The sequence below is a fragment of the Acipenser ruthenus genome, chromosome 2, assembly GCF_902713425.1.
Source record: "Acipenser ruthenus chromosome 2, fAciRut3.2 maternal haplotype, whole genome shotgun sequence".
Classification (NCBI taxonomy): Eukaryota; Metazoa; Chordata; class Actinopteri; order Acipenseriformes; family Acipenseridae; genus Acipenser; species Acipenser ruthenus.
Genome location: NC_081190.1, coordinates 70,900,706 through 70,916,631, shown reverse-complemented (window position 1 = coordinate 70,916,631; position 15,926 = coordinate 70,900,706). Strand labels below are relative to the sequence as shown.

At 39.6% G+C, this 15,926-nt stretch overlaps 1 protein-coding gene across 1 annotated transcript in view; it reads left to right on the top strand.

Moving 5' to 3' along the window:
• Window positions 1–15,926, top strand: part of LOC117409578 (neuromedin-K receptor-like) — a 35,457-nt gene that overhangs the window by 4,995 nt on the left and 14,536 nt on the right. Inside the window, exons 2-3 of the mRNA XM_034015840.3 lie at window positions 6,847–7,035; window positions 10,615–10,765. Coding sequence (XP_033871731.3) covers window positions 6,847–7,035; window positions 10,615–10,765 — 340 coding nt within the window. The remainder of the gene's footprint in view (window positions 1–6,846; window positions 7,036–10,614; window positions 10,766–15,926) is intronic.

Below are 15,926 nucleotides of genomic sequence, written 5' to 3'. Positions count from 1 at the left end.
CAAAGCTCAGCAAAAGCTGTCCAGGTTGGGCAGAGCCTTCACTGAACTTTGAAAACTAAACAGCAACACACAGATAAAAAAAATCACTCACCTACTCCCTCTCCCAGACAAAGGATTTCTGGTTGCTTTTTATACAGGTGGCCACTCTCCATTTAGCACTAACCTGCGATTGCTGGCAGAGATCCAAATTAACCCCATCCCTACCAAACCTATATTCCCAACACCCACACACTTTGTACATTTATGCTTTCGCCCTGCCATCAAGTTTTATTCACATTACACTAATGTGTGCAATACAGCAGAATGATTTATTTTGTGTTACCATACTGGTAGCCTACAGGCTAATGTAAAACGAAACTGCGCTAGGTGTTTGTTTGATTTTACTACTGTACTGTATAGGCGTACTGTACAGATTTATATATTTTTTCATAATGTAATGTGTAGCCTACCCAAAACACATTAGTGTTTGTCACCCGGATGGCTTGTTGGTGACGTTAGACCAGGAAGAGAATGGGACAACACACACAGTACTATAAGTGAAGCGCTGAGGCGCGTATTTATTTGTAAAATAAATATTTAAACAAACAAAACCACACAAAACAAAAGGCAGAGAGACAAAAACAAAACAATGAACAAACAAGTATCGTGCTGGTCCAAATCCAGCATGAGTAGCAACTGCTTATATTTTATCATTTTCAGTTCTTACTTTTCTTTGAGTTCCACCTCTCAACAACCAACCTCGAGTGAGCGAAAGCTGCTTGTTTTTATATAGACAGGTCTACGCCCCCGGTGTTTAAACAATGCCCTTGGGGCCATACAGACATCAAGCATGGCTAAATCCACGCTTGCACGTCCTGCACAACATCCCCTGCTAGCACGACTGAGCCATACACAGCGTTGGGAGCCCCTCCCTGCCCTCCTTAATCTGTCCCTGAGCCCTTCACAGAGTATTAAAAAAACCTCAGCTCAGGCTCAGATGCCTCGCTCTCGCACCTGCTCTTAGTCTCCTACATGGAGTGCTGAGCGGGCCAAGCAACTTGAGACAGGCACAGGATATTATGGACTTGAAAAACCAAGTGGTCCAAGTCCTTGAGTATTTGGCCAGGCAGAATTCTCAAGGCCTTGCTCTGGCCCCAGCTCAGCTGATACCGCCGGCCCTGGAGCTGACCCCGTCTGCACCGGTGGTCACCCCGGATGTTACAGAACTGGATGTCAGCATTGCTGAGCAGGACCATGATGCGATTTCATTCGCTGCCTCATGGGAAGGTGGCTCCTTCCTTCAGAAGCAGCCCCTACCTCCCTTAACCATTACTTTGGACCAGCGGTAGAGGAATTGCTGCAGCGCTCTCACCGAGAACACAAGGCGTCTCGGTAGGTAGCCTCAGTGCTCTGGTACAGGAGAGAACGAGATGCTGGCGTCCATCATACTCGCACGGTGACTTGGACGGTGTACCTAGCAGTCATATCTGCATGCCATGTCCCCATCAACTCAGTGTCCCATTAATTAAAGTACTATATATATGTATGTGTGTTTTCAATCTATTTAAGTTTATTTAGTAAAAATATGAATAGCCTAATAAATATGAGGGCATATTAAAACAACAAATGTGTTCTCTGTACACATTACATTATGTAGAAATATAGATATGTACAATAGGCTTAAACAGTAGTAAAATCAAATGAATATCTAGCAGGCTTTTTTTTTGTCTATCCTACATGTAATATAAAACAAATCATGCTGATGCGTTGTAGGCTTCACATTTTTGTAGGACACGTAGATAATAAAATATTATTTTAAATTAAAAGTAAATTATTTCAGCATATTTTATTTGTATCTTAGTCTACTTACAATTAGCCCAAAATACGCATTTTGGCTACAGAACCTTAAATATGTGCCATTTCATATCGGTACACAGCTTCTGCTGCATATGCTCTTCACTTTGCGGCAGCATTCAGTCGGTAGAATTTTCGGGTCATTTTTTCCTGCGCAAAATCCATGCCAGACCTTCATGAATAGCTCATGAATGTATGGCAGCTCATTATCTGTGTTTAACATGCTGTTTTGTATATGTAAACACTATTAATTCAATGCAAATGAGGCGGTACCGCTATTCCGACCCTTTCATTTTGCATCCGCTGTTTTCCTGCACGGAAATGGGAATAGTAAATAGGACTGGGACAGAACTACACACGGTAGTCAGGTTTTGTGTACGGTAAACGCTTTGTAAATGAGGCCCTATATCCCCCTCAGAGACTATAATCTTCCACTTACTCAACTCTGGTCTATATTTGTATAATATTATTAATGAATGTGCTGAAAAATTTCAACTGAAGTGGAATAGATAAAAAGCTCTTTAAATACATGTCATTTATCATTAGAGACCAATTTTAATTTCAAACCATGATTAAAATGAGCAAAACTACACCTATGTCTTGTCCGCTCTCAGCAAGACGGATGGGAGCTTCTGGTGAAACCAGTACAAACCATTCAAGCACAATGTAAATGGATACTTCGCAGGCATTGATGAAGACACTAAGCTCCTCATTTACTAAAGGTTCTTAAAAGTAGCCATAAGACACGTGTTAACACAATCCCGTAACACGCGTCTTAAAACTATAAATAAGTTGGTATTTACTAATGTTCATGCCGCTTATTAAGACGCATGCTATGGAAATCATTAGCATATTAAGACGTGCCTTATCACAGAAGATAAGGCGCGTCTTAACGAAATGACGACATAGGGGTAACTGACTATAAAGGAATGAGCAGGGATTGAGATACACAGTTGTCATTTCTTGACTTTTACTAAATATATGTATTAAATGTGTTTGAAAGCAGGATCGCAAAAATAAATAAATAAAAAGTTATAAACAATCCTACCTAGACACCATCATGGCTGTACAGTATATGTAAAAAGCATTTCGCTTATACAGTGTAGTAGCCTATTTTTTTATTCGATCAGTCTGCAGCCTTTAGGCTACACTAATGAAACTGTGAATACAATGAAGTATGTGTTTGGCAATTAGACCAGGTGGCATATTTCAATGATCAACGCATTTCTGTGCATTAAAATGCCGTTCAAGTGTGTGAGGTGGTGCTCGTGTCACATGTGTGGGTAACCGCTGCTTAAGCAGTACAGAGAGACATAGGAGATGGAGTTGAAACGCCAGCACAGGCACACAGGATTTATTAATTCAAAAAGAAAGTAAATAAGGAGGTCATGTGATGTTACCAGCGATGGTAACGCACAGAGGACACATACAGCAAGCTGTACAAAAGGCAAAATAAAACACAGTACAAAAGCTACAAATGAAAGTTGCCACACAGGGCGAGCGCTAGCCTTATATAACGAGGCGTCCCGCTCCAGGAACCGGCTACACTATGTAACCCACTCTGTACATTACTTCCTGGGGTCACTATCCCCTAAACTAACCTACTTATGAGCTGGTATTCATACAACGACTCCTGCTGCTTCATACGGCCTTGGCTGGACATTGCCTTCACAAGCAGCGCTTGCAGTTTCAGGGTTGCGTAGCTGTCGTTCCTGCAGAGTGAACTCTCTCCTCGAATATACGCAGCTCCCCTCTGGAACATGGCGTTGCAGTCGCCCCGAGCGATCTCCACCAGACACTGTCGAGACCCGCCCACCTGCTGATTGAGGACCGGCACAGCCAATCATCCACTGCCCCTCCTCTCAACCAAACCCAACAGGCAGCGCCCGTCTGTAAACCAATAATTTAGTCACAAATCAACTCCAAAAAGACACACAATAAACCCATTTCCCCATATAAAATTACACCAACACTAATTTACACATGTGCAGGGCAACTTTCCATCAGTACTACAGTGCCTTGCATAAGTATTCACCCCCTTGGACTTTTCCACATTTTGTAGTGTTACAACCTGGAATTAAAATGGATTTAATTAGGATTTTTTGTCACTGATCTACACAAAATAGTCCATAATGTCGAAGTGGGGAAAAAAAATCTACATATTTTTCAAAATTATTTACAAATAAAAAACTGAAAAGTCTTGATTGCATAAGTATTCACCCCCTTTGCTGTGACACCACTAAATAAGCTCTGGTGCAACCAATTGCCTTCAGAAGTCACATAATTAGTTGAATGGAGTCCACCTGTGTGCAATTAAAGTGTCACATGATCTCAGATTAAATACATTAATTAGAGAAGGCCGTCCACCAAAACTCAGTGACCAGGTAAGGAGGGCATTAGTCAGAGAAGCAACCAAGTGGCCTATGGAGAGATCCACAGCTGAGATGGGAGAAACCGTCCATGGGACAACTATAACCCAGACGCTCCACAAAGCTGGGCTTTATGGAAGAGTGGCGAGAAGAAAGCCATTACTGAAAAAAACCCATATCAAATCCTGTTTGGATTTCGCCAAAAGGCATGTGGGAGACACAGCAAACATGTGGAAAAAGCTTCTCTGGTCTGATGAGACCAAAATTGAACTTTTTGGCCTTAGTGCAAAACGCTATGTGTGGTGCAAAGCCAACACTGCTCATCACCCTGAGAACACCATCCCCACGGTGAAGCATGGTGGTGGCAGCATCATGTTATGGGGATGCTTTTCATCGGCAGGGACTGGGAAACTGGTCAGGATTGAGAGCAAGATGAATGGAGCCAAATACAGGGAAATTCTAGAGGAAAACCTGTTTCAGTCTGCAAGAGACCTGGGACTGGGGCGGAGGTTCACCTTCCAGCAGGACAATGACCCTAAACACACAGCCAAAGCTACACTGGAGTGGTTTAAAAACAAGAACCTGAATGTCTTAGAATGGCCCAGTCAAAGCCCAGACATCAATCCGATTGAGAATCTGTGGCAAGACTTGAAAATTGCTGTTCACCAACGGTCCCCATTCAACTTGACAGAGCTTGAGCAATTTTGCCAAGAAGAATGGGCAAAAATTGCAGGATCCAGATTTGCAAAGCTGGTAGAGACTTACCCTAAAAGACTCACAGCTGTAATTGCTGCCAAAGGTGCTTCTACCAAGTATTGGCTCAGGGGGGTGAATACTTATGCAACCAGCAAATGTATTTTTTTTTGTTTAATTAACTTTTGTGTCACAATAAAAAATATTTTGCACCTTCAAAGTGTTAAGTATGTTGTGTAAATCAAATGGTAAAAATCCCAATTAAATCCATTTTAATTCCAGGTTGTAACACTACAAAATGTGGAAAAGTCCAAGGGGGTGAATACTTATGCAAGGCACTGTAGTACTGATGGAAAGTTGCCCTGCACATGTGTAAATTAGTGTTGGTGTAATTTTATATGGGGAAATGGGTTTATTGTGTGTTTTGGAGTTGATTTGTGACTAAATTATTGGTTTACAGACGGGCGCTGCCTGTTGGGTTTGGTTGAGAGGAGGGGCAGTGGATGATTGGCAGGGGGGGGGGGTGAATACTTATGCAAGGCACTGTATCTAGCACGTGATTTAAGGTGTGCTTCATGGTCAGCACAGTTTAGTAAATATTGTCTGAATATCATTAGCCTCATTAGTGTGCTCATGCCACTTCATTTGAATACATCACCATGCATTTTGCATATTCAGCAGATGCTAACGCACACATCATGTTATTTTTAAGGCGTGCATGCTAATTTCATCTTATGCTTTAAGTCGCGCTTTAACATGGTTGATAAATACGGGATTATCTAGCATGCGCCTTATCTTTGGAAAACACGTGTGTTATCGCATAAGAACCTTTAGTAAATGAGGCCCTAAGAATCCACTGAAGTTGCATGATTTCAAATCAGTGTGAGAACATGTAAAGGCTAGATATTAGTTCTAAATTCTCTGGGGTCTATTTTAATTTAAGTAAATAGTGGTGCATCAGTGTGCTGCTAAGATTTCATCAGTGTTTGGCATTTTAATGGTATGCTAATGGTATTTTTTGAAAATAAAAAAGTGTTTGTAGATAAGGCTGCATGCTGCATGCTCTATGCCTCATAATTACAATGTTAGCAAAACTGAAAAATAGCTGATGAACTACAGTGTGGTGACTTCTAAGGAGCAGATACTACAACACACCATTAAGGAGCACATTATCTCCCTCCTGATTCATGCAATTCAAGTTCATTTTCTTCATAAAGCCTTTTCAAACCATGGCCATTGTGTTGCCATTCTGCGTTGTGTTATGGTCTGCTAATGGTTCGGCTAAGATTTCTTCAGGGCAATTTATTGGTGTTATAATGATATCCCAAAGGCTTGTTTGGAAAGTTTCTCTTCTATAGACAATTAATTAGATGGCCTTTTAATAATGAAAGCAATAAAAAAATATATAATGTAATCTAATACCCCAGATTTTACCTGTACACATTCCAGTAAGTCTTATTTTTAATATTTAAATGTTGACAAGAAATAGCTGCCATAATTTAGATTAATTGACCCCTTTATTTCATTAACTACACCCAATAGTTACATTTTGTCACTTGCAGAAACTTTTAAGTTACTATTTATTTATTTTTTTCTATGAAGAACCTAACAGTGTTGCTTAGTTTTTTTCAAGTTTATAGTTGGTCTTATAAACTTGAATCAGTTCACAATTTTCAGTATCCCTCAACGAGGGGGGAGGCATTAGCCTTGTTCTATACTGAGAGCAGACCACACTGTGTCTCCCAAAGGAAGCATGTTCATTTGTTTTGTCATGTCTTTCATTTTCTTGGAGTGCACAACCTAAATCTATAATTGTTTTATTTGTTTTGGCTTCTTGTACTGCCAGATTGCTTTAGTTCTGACAGTGACACATTAAATATATCTTTCTGACAGCTGCAAATATGACCAGCATGGACACTGAGCTGTCAAAATCAACTCTCTTGTTGTTTAGGTACGTGGCCATCATACACCCTCTGAAGCCAAGACTCTCTGCAACAGCAACTAAAGTGGTGATTGTGAGCATCTGGATCTTGGCGTTTGTCCTTGCCTTTCCCCTGTGCTTCTTCTCCAGGACTAGACAGATTCCAAATAGAATTCTCTGCTATGTGGACTGGCCCAGTGGCTTTACTGATCAGTTCATGTAAGTCATGTTATACTTTACCTTACTTAAGTTTCCTTCATTTTAAGATAATTTTGGTTGTTTATTAACTAACAACTAGCTCTGGGGAAATAGAAAATAACTGTTTATTTTGTTTGTTTTCTTTGCAATTGTGAAATATTACTGCTAATCACGGTATATGTGAAACCAGCCATGAAGGTGTACATGAATTCAGCTGGGGGTTTTTTCTTGTTTGTTTTCATACAGCAGTGTCTAATAAGTCTTACTGAAAATATCTGCTTTAAGAAAAAAGATGCCCCCCTAACTTCTGTTTTGCTTCCTGCAAAACATAGGGCCCAGAAGTCTAAACAGTGGGAAAAAAATGACAATGAGACCAAATAATGTCATGTAAGATTGACATTTTAACATGAATGGGGCAGCTTTCAGAGGCATAATTGAGAGGAACTGTAGTTCCTCGCGCCAAGTTATCAACGAGAACTGCCAGAGACTCTCTATACAGTAAGGATACTTTACGTGTTTTCAGGGTATTGGCGCAGCAAAAGTAAATCAGCCAAAAGCACCATTTCACTTTTAATTTGTAGTTTCCAAAACTATTGGGTGAAATGTAGAAAGAAAAGTCAATACCTGTCATACAGAAGAGAAATAAGTCACCAAAGGAAGGTAAAAATATCATTCTCCTCCTCCTTTTTCTCCCAGTGTTTTTTTTGCAGATTTTTGCAGACCCAGGCACTTTTATCCACGCATATGTATATTACAGGACATTTGAGTTTAATGACAATTAACTTGTTTTGTCAACATGGACATATACTAGGGAACACACTTATTTTGAAGTCTATCATTTATATTAAATTATTTATTTATGTTTTAAATTGCAACATTTGCTTACAAAAAATATCTTAAATAATGTAAATATAAAAATGGTCTAGCAAGCAGTATTTTGAAAGATGAAGTCAGCCAGCTGCGAATTCTCAGGATTTTGTTATGTTTTACATTTTGAGTCATCTCATCATTCTGAGGTTCTGATCTTGATCTCTGAAAAATTGTTTTCCTGTCAGTGTAACACTCACTGTGGTCCCTGTTGGTGCAAGGAAGTACGCTTTCCTCTCGATACTGGTTGATGAGAGTAACGCTATTTGTGGTCCACACTGGACAAAAAGGTCTCACCTGTAATCCAAATCGAGAAGGATGATTCTTCTGAGATAATTTTCTTGCTGATCATGGCTTAGGAATGAAGACCCAACAGCAGGGCAAGGCGTACACAGTAATAACACAGCTGCATTGTAGTTTTGTGGTTGTTATTTTTAGCTTTTTTTGTATCTTTCCATAATCTCTACGGACTGAACTACAATGGATTACAAACTTTACAAGCATGACCCAGGACGTCTTTTTTTAAAGGGATACACTCCTAATAGAAAACCAAACAAGGCGCTCATTTTTTTCTTTCTACGTACCTTTTTCTTAAAAAAAAAATAGTGTTGCCTGGTCAGGCTTACTGTTGCTAAAAATAAGAGACAGCGGGTGGAACACTTATTGTCCCACGTTATAAAGTATTTGCTACAGATCAGATTGGCATAGTTACACACATTGCCCGAAATTCACTGGTAATTGTTGACAATGGCCGGTTAATGTCCGAAGTACTCTACATTTATGTTAAGAAAACAACATTGCCCAAAATGAGCGGCTATTGACGTCAATGACCGGGCACTGTTGTCAGAGCCCAAGAGCAACATTGGCTGATTTTTGGCAGGATTTGAACCCTAACTAGTCATACTTTCACTCCAACTACTATTTACATTAACCCTATCCAAACGGATAGGGTTATTCCCGTAATGTGTGTGTGTTGTAAATGTAAAAAAACGCCAAGTTATCAAAAGTGCCCAGCCATTTAAATTTGAGATATCAAAAACACAAGCCAAGTTCCAAGAAACCATTGGGGCAACCTTGCCCAGCACAAAGCAAATAGGCACAAATGTAAAACCAATGGAGTGCCAAGGTAATTGCCAAGGTTAGCATTTGTGTTTGTAGTTGTTAGCTATATTATACATGTATACCATGTATGTTAAACTTCATTATTAAGCTTTTAAAATTACAATAGAACTCCCCAACCCAATAATTAATTGTTCGGTGAATCTTCTAATCATGCATTTTCTCTGGTACTCTGTTCTCGCCTCCATGATAATCATGATTAGAAGTAGCCACCAAACACTTACAGTATTATAAGAACATTTTCTATGCATAGAAACATGTGAAGGTAAAAGTGTACATTGCACATAAAGTGTGGGGGGGACTCTGACAACATTAAATATGTTTAGGCAAATTCCATGTCAGTGATCTCGATCACATTCCTAGTGGATCTGTGTGCCCTTGTACACCTGTTCTTCGTTGTTGTGTGGATAAGACACAGGTGTTAAAAGCCAAGGACGCATTGCAAATACGCAATCACCTAAGGAAACTTTATTGTAATATGTAATATGCCGTTTTCTAAACCAAGATTTCAGTTGTATAATTAAAATAAAATGTACAGTAGAGGTCAGCGGTCATAAAATGTACATATGCAGAATTCAAATAGGCTACAGTTACATTGATAATTTCTTGGTAGTACACTTCGTGCAAATAATGGTATATCATTTTAGCAATACAACAAACGTTCCATAAGGTTACAGATAGTTAAAACAAGTGAATAAATCTCCTTCTTAACCACAAGTATCGAAGACTAAAATGTTTTCATAATTACAAATATTTAATGATCTAGATTGCCTGTAAGAAATTAACTCTGGTCCTGTACACTCTCTCTCTCTCTCTCTGTATCGTCAGCTGCGGTCTGTTAAATTTCTGTTTCAAGGGGAGTTATATACTGTTTCATTAATTAAAACCCTCCTTTTCCAAGTGCAAATTAACTCCTGATACAATTAACACCGACTTGCTTTTAAATTCCCACGCAAACAAAAAAAATAGTCGCAAGAAGCACTGCTCGTTAAGATATTAACTGCTTGAAAAAGCCCAAATCAATGCTACGTACCGATTTCTTGATTAACACTGGAGTTATAATTTATGACCTTTTGAAAATCCTGACCATAATGTTATAATGCAATAAATATTAATTTCAAAGGGACATGTTTGTCATACTGGATAAATACATGACATAGAGTGCTTTTAATAACAAAACAGCAAGTTTAGCTAGAATCCCACACTGCAGCTACATAAAATGTAACTACATACAATAAAGTATAAAGTACACTACTCTGTTGCATGTGTTGTACGCATTACTTATTTAAGTGTAACCCTGTATTTTATTTAAGTTATGACAGAAATATCAATAACAATTTGTAAATATAATGACTCCACAGTCAGGGAAATGACTAGTTTAATGCTGGGGTAGCCTTAAAATCAATATGTTACTTTAGTTATTTTTTTTTATTTTTTTTTTCACTGAAATGTACTAACAAGTTGCATAACTGTGAAATCATATATATTCCAGTACGCACCCAAGCGCTATTTCAAGCAAATACTGTAGAATATTAAAAAGAATCCTTGTGATGATTTGTATTACTCTCTTGATAATGGACATGTATTATCACTATTATGTTTTGCTTTGTACAGGTATCATATCATTGTAACAGTGCTGGTGTATGTGCTTCCGTTGGTTGTCATGGGTATTACCTATACCATAGTAGGTGTCACTCTATGGGGAGGGGAGATCCCAGGAGACACTTCTGACAAATACCATGAGCAACTGAGGGCTAAAAGAAAGGTAAGCAATATATCTTTTATAAAGAAGACTACATTAATTGATAATAGAAAATCCACTCTTTTGATAAACTGTTCTCGTATAATATATATGGTACGTGTACTAGCAATGTCAATCATGGCCTCCATTTTGCTTTATAAAGTGCTGCATTTTATTCCCAAGAGGACTTATTATTTCTGTGTACAAATACTTGTGACAGTGTACAAAGCATACAGGTCCCCAGTTATTAAGAGTACTAAATTTAAATTTAAGTCCATGGCGGCATCAGTAATATATAGAAATGTCAACTTCCATTTATTCAAGAACGTCACTACAGGTTACAGTACATCCATTTTTTTTTTTTTTAACATCACATTTTTTTTTTTCTTCAGGACTGACATACAGAACCGAATAACATACAGTATATTATATATCCCCTCCCACCTCCCACCTCCCTTTTCCCCCGGCAACCTGTCAACTTCCCAGGACCCAATAAAAAAAGGGAAAAATACAGTATACAACCAAAGTACATAGAGCTCATTCAAACTGCTGCAGAGTCCAACAGCAAGGATACTTTAGCTGCTGCTTCCTCCCATGTTACCAGCGTGGATGATTTGGCTTTATTTATTCAGGCTGTAGAAAGTTCTAACAGAATAATCTCTTCAAAATTAAACAGCCATTGTCGCAAACTGGTGAGGGGTAAGCCATTGTTTTTTGCTGCCGTTAGACCAGCCAGCCAAATTTTACGTTGGCATTCAGATAAATGAAGATCAGACCAAAACTGCTTCCCATCTATCAACTATAGCCAAATATCTTTCACATGAAGCAGTTAGGACAAAGACTTGTAAGAGGCTTTAAGTAAATGCAGATCAATCTCAGAGACCATCCCGTTAGAGGAGCCCCCTGTGGAAATCCATTTTATTATAGAGTGTAGTTGTAGTCCGGACCCCCAGTAAACCTCATAAGCTCGTAGGGCAGATCAAAGTCTTAGATAGAAAAAAAAAGATGAACAAGGTAAATCAAAAATTGAACATAAATCCCAGAAACTGAGAAGACCATCCCCATTAAATATATCATTTAAGGTATTGATACCTTTTTTAGACCATGACATTCAGAAGAAAGGCTGTCTACCAGACAAAAGATCTTTATTATGCCAAATAGGAGAGTGTAGATGCCATTTAATTTTGATTCCCATATGCTTTTCAGCCGCTTTCCAGCCTGCAATCGAGTAAGCTTCAATAGGGCCATAAAGTAAAGCATTATTTTTGGGCATAAACCCTATGAATAAAGCATCTTGAAATCTAGTAGGGGATATTAAAGCTTCTTCGATTGCTCGCCAGGGCACAGAAGACAGCGGGTCCAGCCAGGTTTTAAGGAAACGTATTTGAAAAGCTAAATTTAAAATTTGGAACTGCTGATTTGGCTCGTTGTAATGTAGGTTATTTATCCCCCCATATGAATTTCTTGATAAGAGAATCAATTTTAACCCAGTAACCTGAAGGAGGTGGCAATGGTATCATGGAGCTTACAAAGTTAATACGAGGGAGGATGTTCATTTTAACAGTAGAGATCGGTGCATGTAAAGAGGTGGGCATGAGTGTCCAACTGCGTAAGTCTTCACAAACTCCTTGTAAAGTTCCCAGATCATTTTTTTTCTCTCAATTGTTTGTAGGGAGGGATAAATGTTAATACCCAAATAAGTAAACTGCTTTTTTACAGGAATGATTGATGGTAATTGGACCCTGCCAGCTGCAGGATTAAGGGGTAACAGGGCAGATTTAGACCAATTAATTTTGTAACCAGACCAGACACTAAATTCACCAAAAGCTGACAGAATTGAGGGGAAAAAGTGTTGAATATCAGCGACACAGAGCAGAATATCATCAGCATACAGGGAAATGGCATGCTTTGACTGTTTAAATTCAATAGGGGACGTTATTATATTTTGACGAATATTCTGTGCTAAGGGTTCCAGAGAGAGAGAGCAAATAAAAGCAGGGAAAGTGGGCAGTCCTGTCTGGTACCTCTATGAATAGTAAAGGTTTCAGAGTGAGTAGTACAAGTCGATACTATGGCAGAGGGGTTGGCATACATAATACGTATCATATTAATAAAATTTGCTCCTAGACCAAAGCGTTGTAGCACAAACCATAAATAGTCCCATTCAAGCCGATCAAATGCTTTCTCCGCATCCAAAGATAGTACAGCACAGGGAGTATTCAAGTTTGTAGCTTCATTGATGACATGTAGTAAACGACGCATATTATCCGAAGCCCTCTGTGGGGTCTTTACGTTTTTTTGGAATTAAGGAGATCAGAGCAGTATTGAGGTTGCGATGAAAAGCTCCCTCTTCCATTGCTGACTGCAGTGTTTCAAGTAAAAGTGGTCCCAGCAATTCCCAAAATGTTAGTAGTAATTCAGTAATTTCTTAACACTCTGAAGTGCAGATTTTAATTCAGCAAGGGAAATGGGCTTGCCCAGGTCTGAAGCTTCTTCAGTGGATAATCGTGGGAGATCTAGATTTTCTAAAAAGTAGGAGCAAGCTGCAGTGTTCAAGTCGGAATAAAACAAACGAAAAGCTGTGTTGATTTCTTTAGGTTCAGACACTTGACCTTTTAAGGGTGATCGAATAACTTGAATAGATGAATGGGCTTCGTTTTAATTTAAGTGCTAATAAACGACTTGGTTTAGGGCCTTGAAAAAAATATTTGACGGACCCTATACATAATAAATTCTGCACTATGTCATAACAAATCATGTAAATTTGTTTGGATCCAGAGAAATTGATGGGGTGGCCATAAACATCTTTTGATTGGGATCTGCTGATGGGGAGTTATGTGGTGCCTGAATCTGGGAGGGATAGCTGGAGGTCTGGAGGATGAATGGGAAACCGCTGTTTTTGGGCATAGAGCTGCTGAGAGGCGCAGACTCTGCATGTATTAGCCCGAAGGCCACTTAAAATACGATTTGAAGAGATCATTGTCTGGGGAAGACCAATCAATAATAACGTTATCTGTAGAGAGAATTGCTGCTGCTGCTTTGGCTGAAAATGCTTTATGGTATTCAAAAAAACATGATTCCCCGTATCTCACAGATAACTATACAATGTAATACAGATACTGATCCAGTTCAGCATGGCGATGAGGATAAGCAGAGCAGAGGACGTCCCGGAAGATAGAGAAGGAGAGAACAAACTCTCCAACAGAAAGATTTCTGAGAAGGCGGGGATCACGGGATTTTAATGTAACTGATAGATCAACACAATCAACAACTCTATGATCAATGAATTCTGATGATGCAATAAGAATGGCAACAAGGTTAACATCCTTACCTTCGATTATTTGATGGCGTAATTGAGGGGAAAGAGCGTGGCGGTGAGCAGCTGCTGCAGACTGAGAAGAAGCTGAAGCTAGGTTGAATTCCTTTATGATTATGGTTGGAATTGAAGCAGGGGCTGGCTGAGTTGATGTGGCAGGAGGGGCAGAGACTGAAGTGCTTGAGGAGGATGGAGGGGTGGATACAGAAAAAGCTGCAGCGGCAGCTGATGTTCCTGCTGAAACAAAACAGCCATCTATCCCATCCAGATGGGTGTTAATGGCTGACAAAGCATCTGCAAAAGGTTGTATAAACTGTTTGACATCCTGGAAGATTTGTGACTGCATTTCTGACATGTCTACTTTGGGTGATACGACTCTGAGGCTTCAGGCTGAGCTGGATTGATGACATAAGCAGAGCTAGCAGCTTGGGGTGGGGCTTGCGCTGTAGAGCGAGATCAGGCAGAGCAAGGTGGAAAAACAGGCTCGGCTGAAAGAGACTCACAAAGCAAATGAAAAAGATCAGATCTACTAGAAGTAGCTGGAATATTGATTCCCTTATCGAAAAGGACTTTGAGCAGTTTGGCTTTCAGCCAGTCTTTGAAGAAAAGTTGCTCGGGGTGGGGGTTCTGACGGCGTTTCCCTTTTGCAAAAAGCAAAACTCAAGAGAAGGAACTTAGATTGTGACGTGGTTTAAATAGGCAGATAGCTTTGATAGGCAGGAGAAAATAGGAGAGCAGCTCCAACTCCCGCCCCCGAACTCCACTTTAAAGTTAATATTAAGAGTGCCCACATACAGTAAACATTATGGGGTAGGTGTACTAAGATGGGCCAGTCGCAGCACAAACATACCACAATTTGCATTTTCGTTGCGACACTTAGCAAAGTATACATTTTGTCGTATGTACTAGGAGAAAATATGTTAATGAAAAGAGCCACAATATACTAATTTAAATATGTGTTGCGTCTTCCTAGCAAGATCTCTATTGCGAGAGTCGGGCGACATTGTTCTAAGAAATAGCAGGAGTTGAGTTGTGGTTTGCTGCAGCTGAGGGTACCCGAAGGATAACGTCTACACAAGCATGGGTGCAAGAATCAAAATAACATTGTTTTTGTTAAAGGTGAGGTGCAATGATTTTTCATTTTTTTAAGACTACGTGTATAAAAAACAACTCTGAAGTTGACACCTCTATGAAAAGTCCAGCTCACTCGAAGCTACGACAAATTTATTAGTGACATCACACTAGGACAAGCTGGCCATCCCGTCCGCTGCTTTCCTGCATTACCGTTCACCAAAACACAACACACCCAGAGGAGAGATACCATGGTAAATAGGTGTGTAATATATGGTTGCTCCAATTCAGCACGGCCATTGGTATCTCTCCATGAGTTTCCCAGAGCCAGTACGATGCCGGCAATGGGTTTGTGAGGAGGACCAGGGATTGGGATGCTAAGCCCAGCAGCAGCTGCATCTGCAGCACCCACTTTACCCAAGACAGCTTTATTAATTTAATGACCGTATTATTATCAAGATGGGTGCTGTTAAAGTTAAATTAAATAATAAAGATGCAGTACCATCCTTTTATCTGGATGGACGGTACCTGCAGGACAGCAGCAGCTTCTAGAAAAGGAGGCTATGTGGTCCAGTGGTTAAAGAAAAGGGCTTGTAACCAGGAGGTTCCCAGTAAAAATCCTCCCTCAGCCACTGACTCATTGTGTGACCGTGAGCAAGTCACTTAACCTCCTTGTGCTCCGTCTTTCGGTGAGACGTATTTGTAAGTGACTCTGCAGCTGATGCATAGTTCACACACCCTAGTCTCTGTGTAAGTCGCCTTGGATAAAGGCGTCTGCTAAATAAACAAATAAATAAT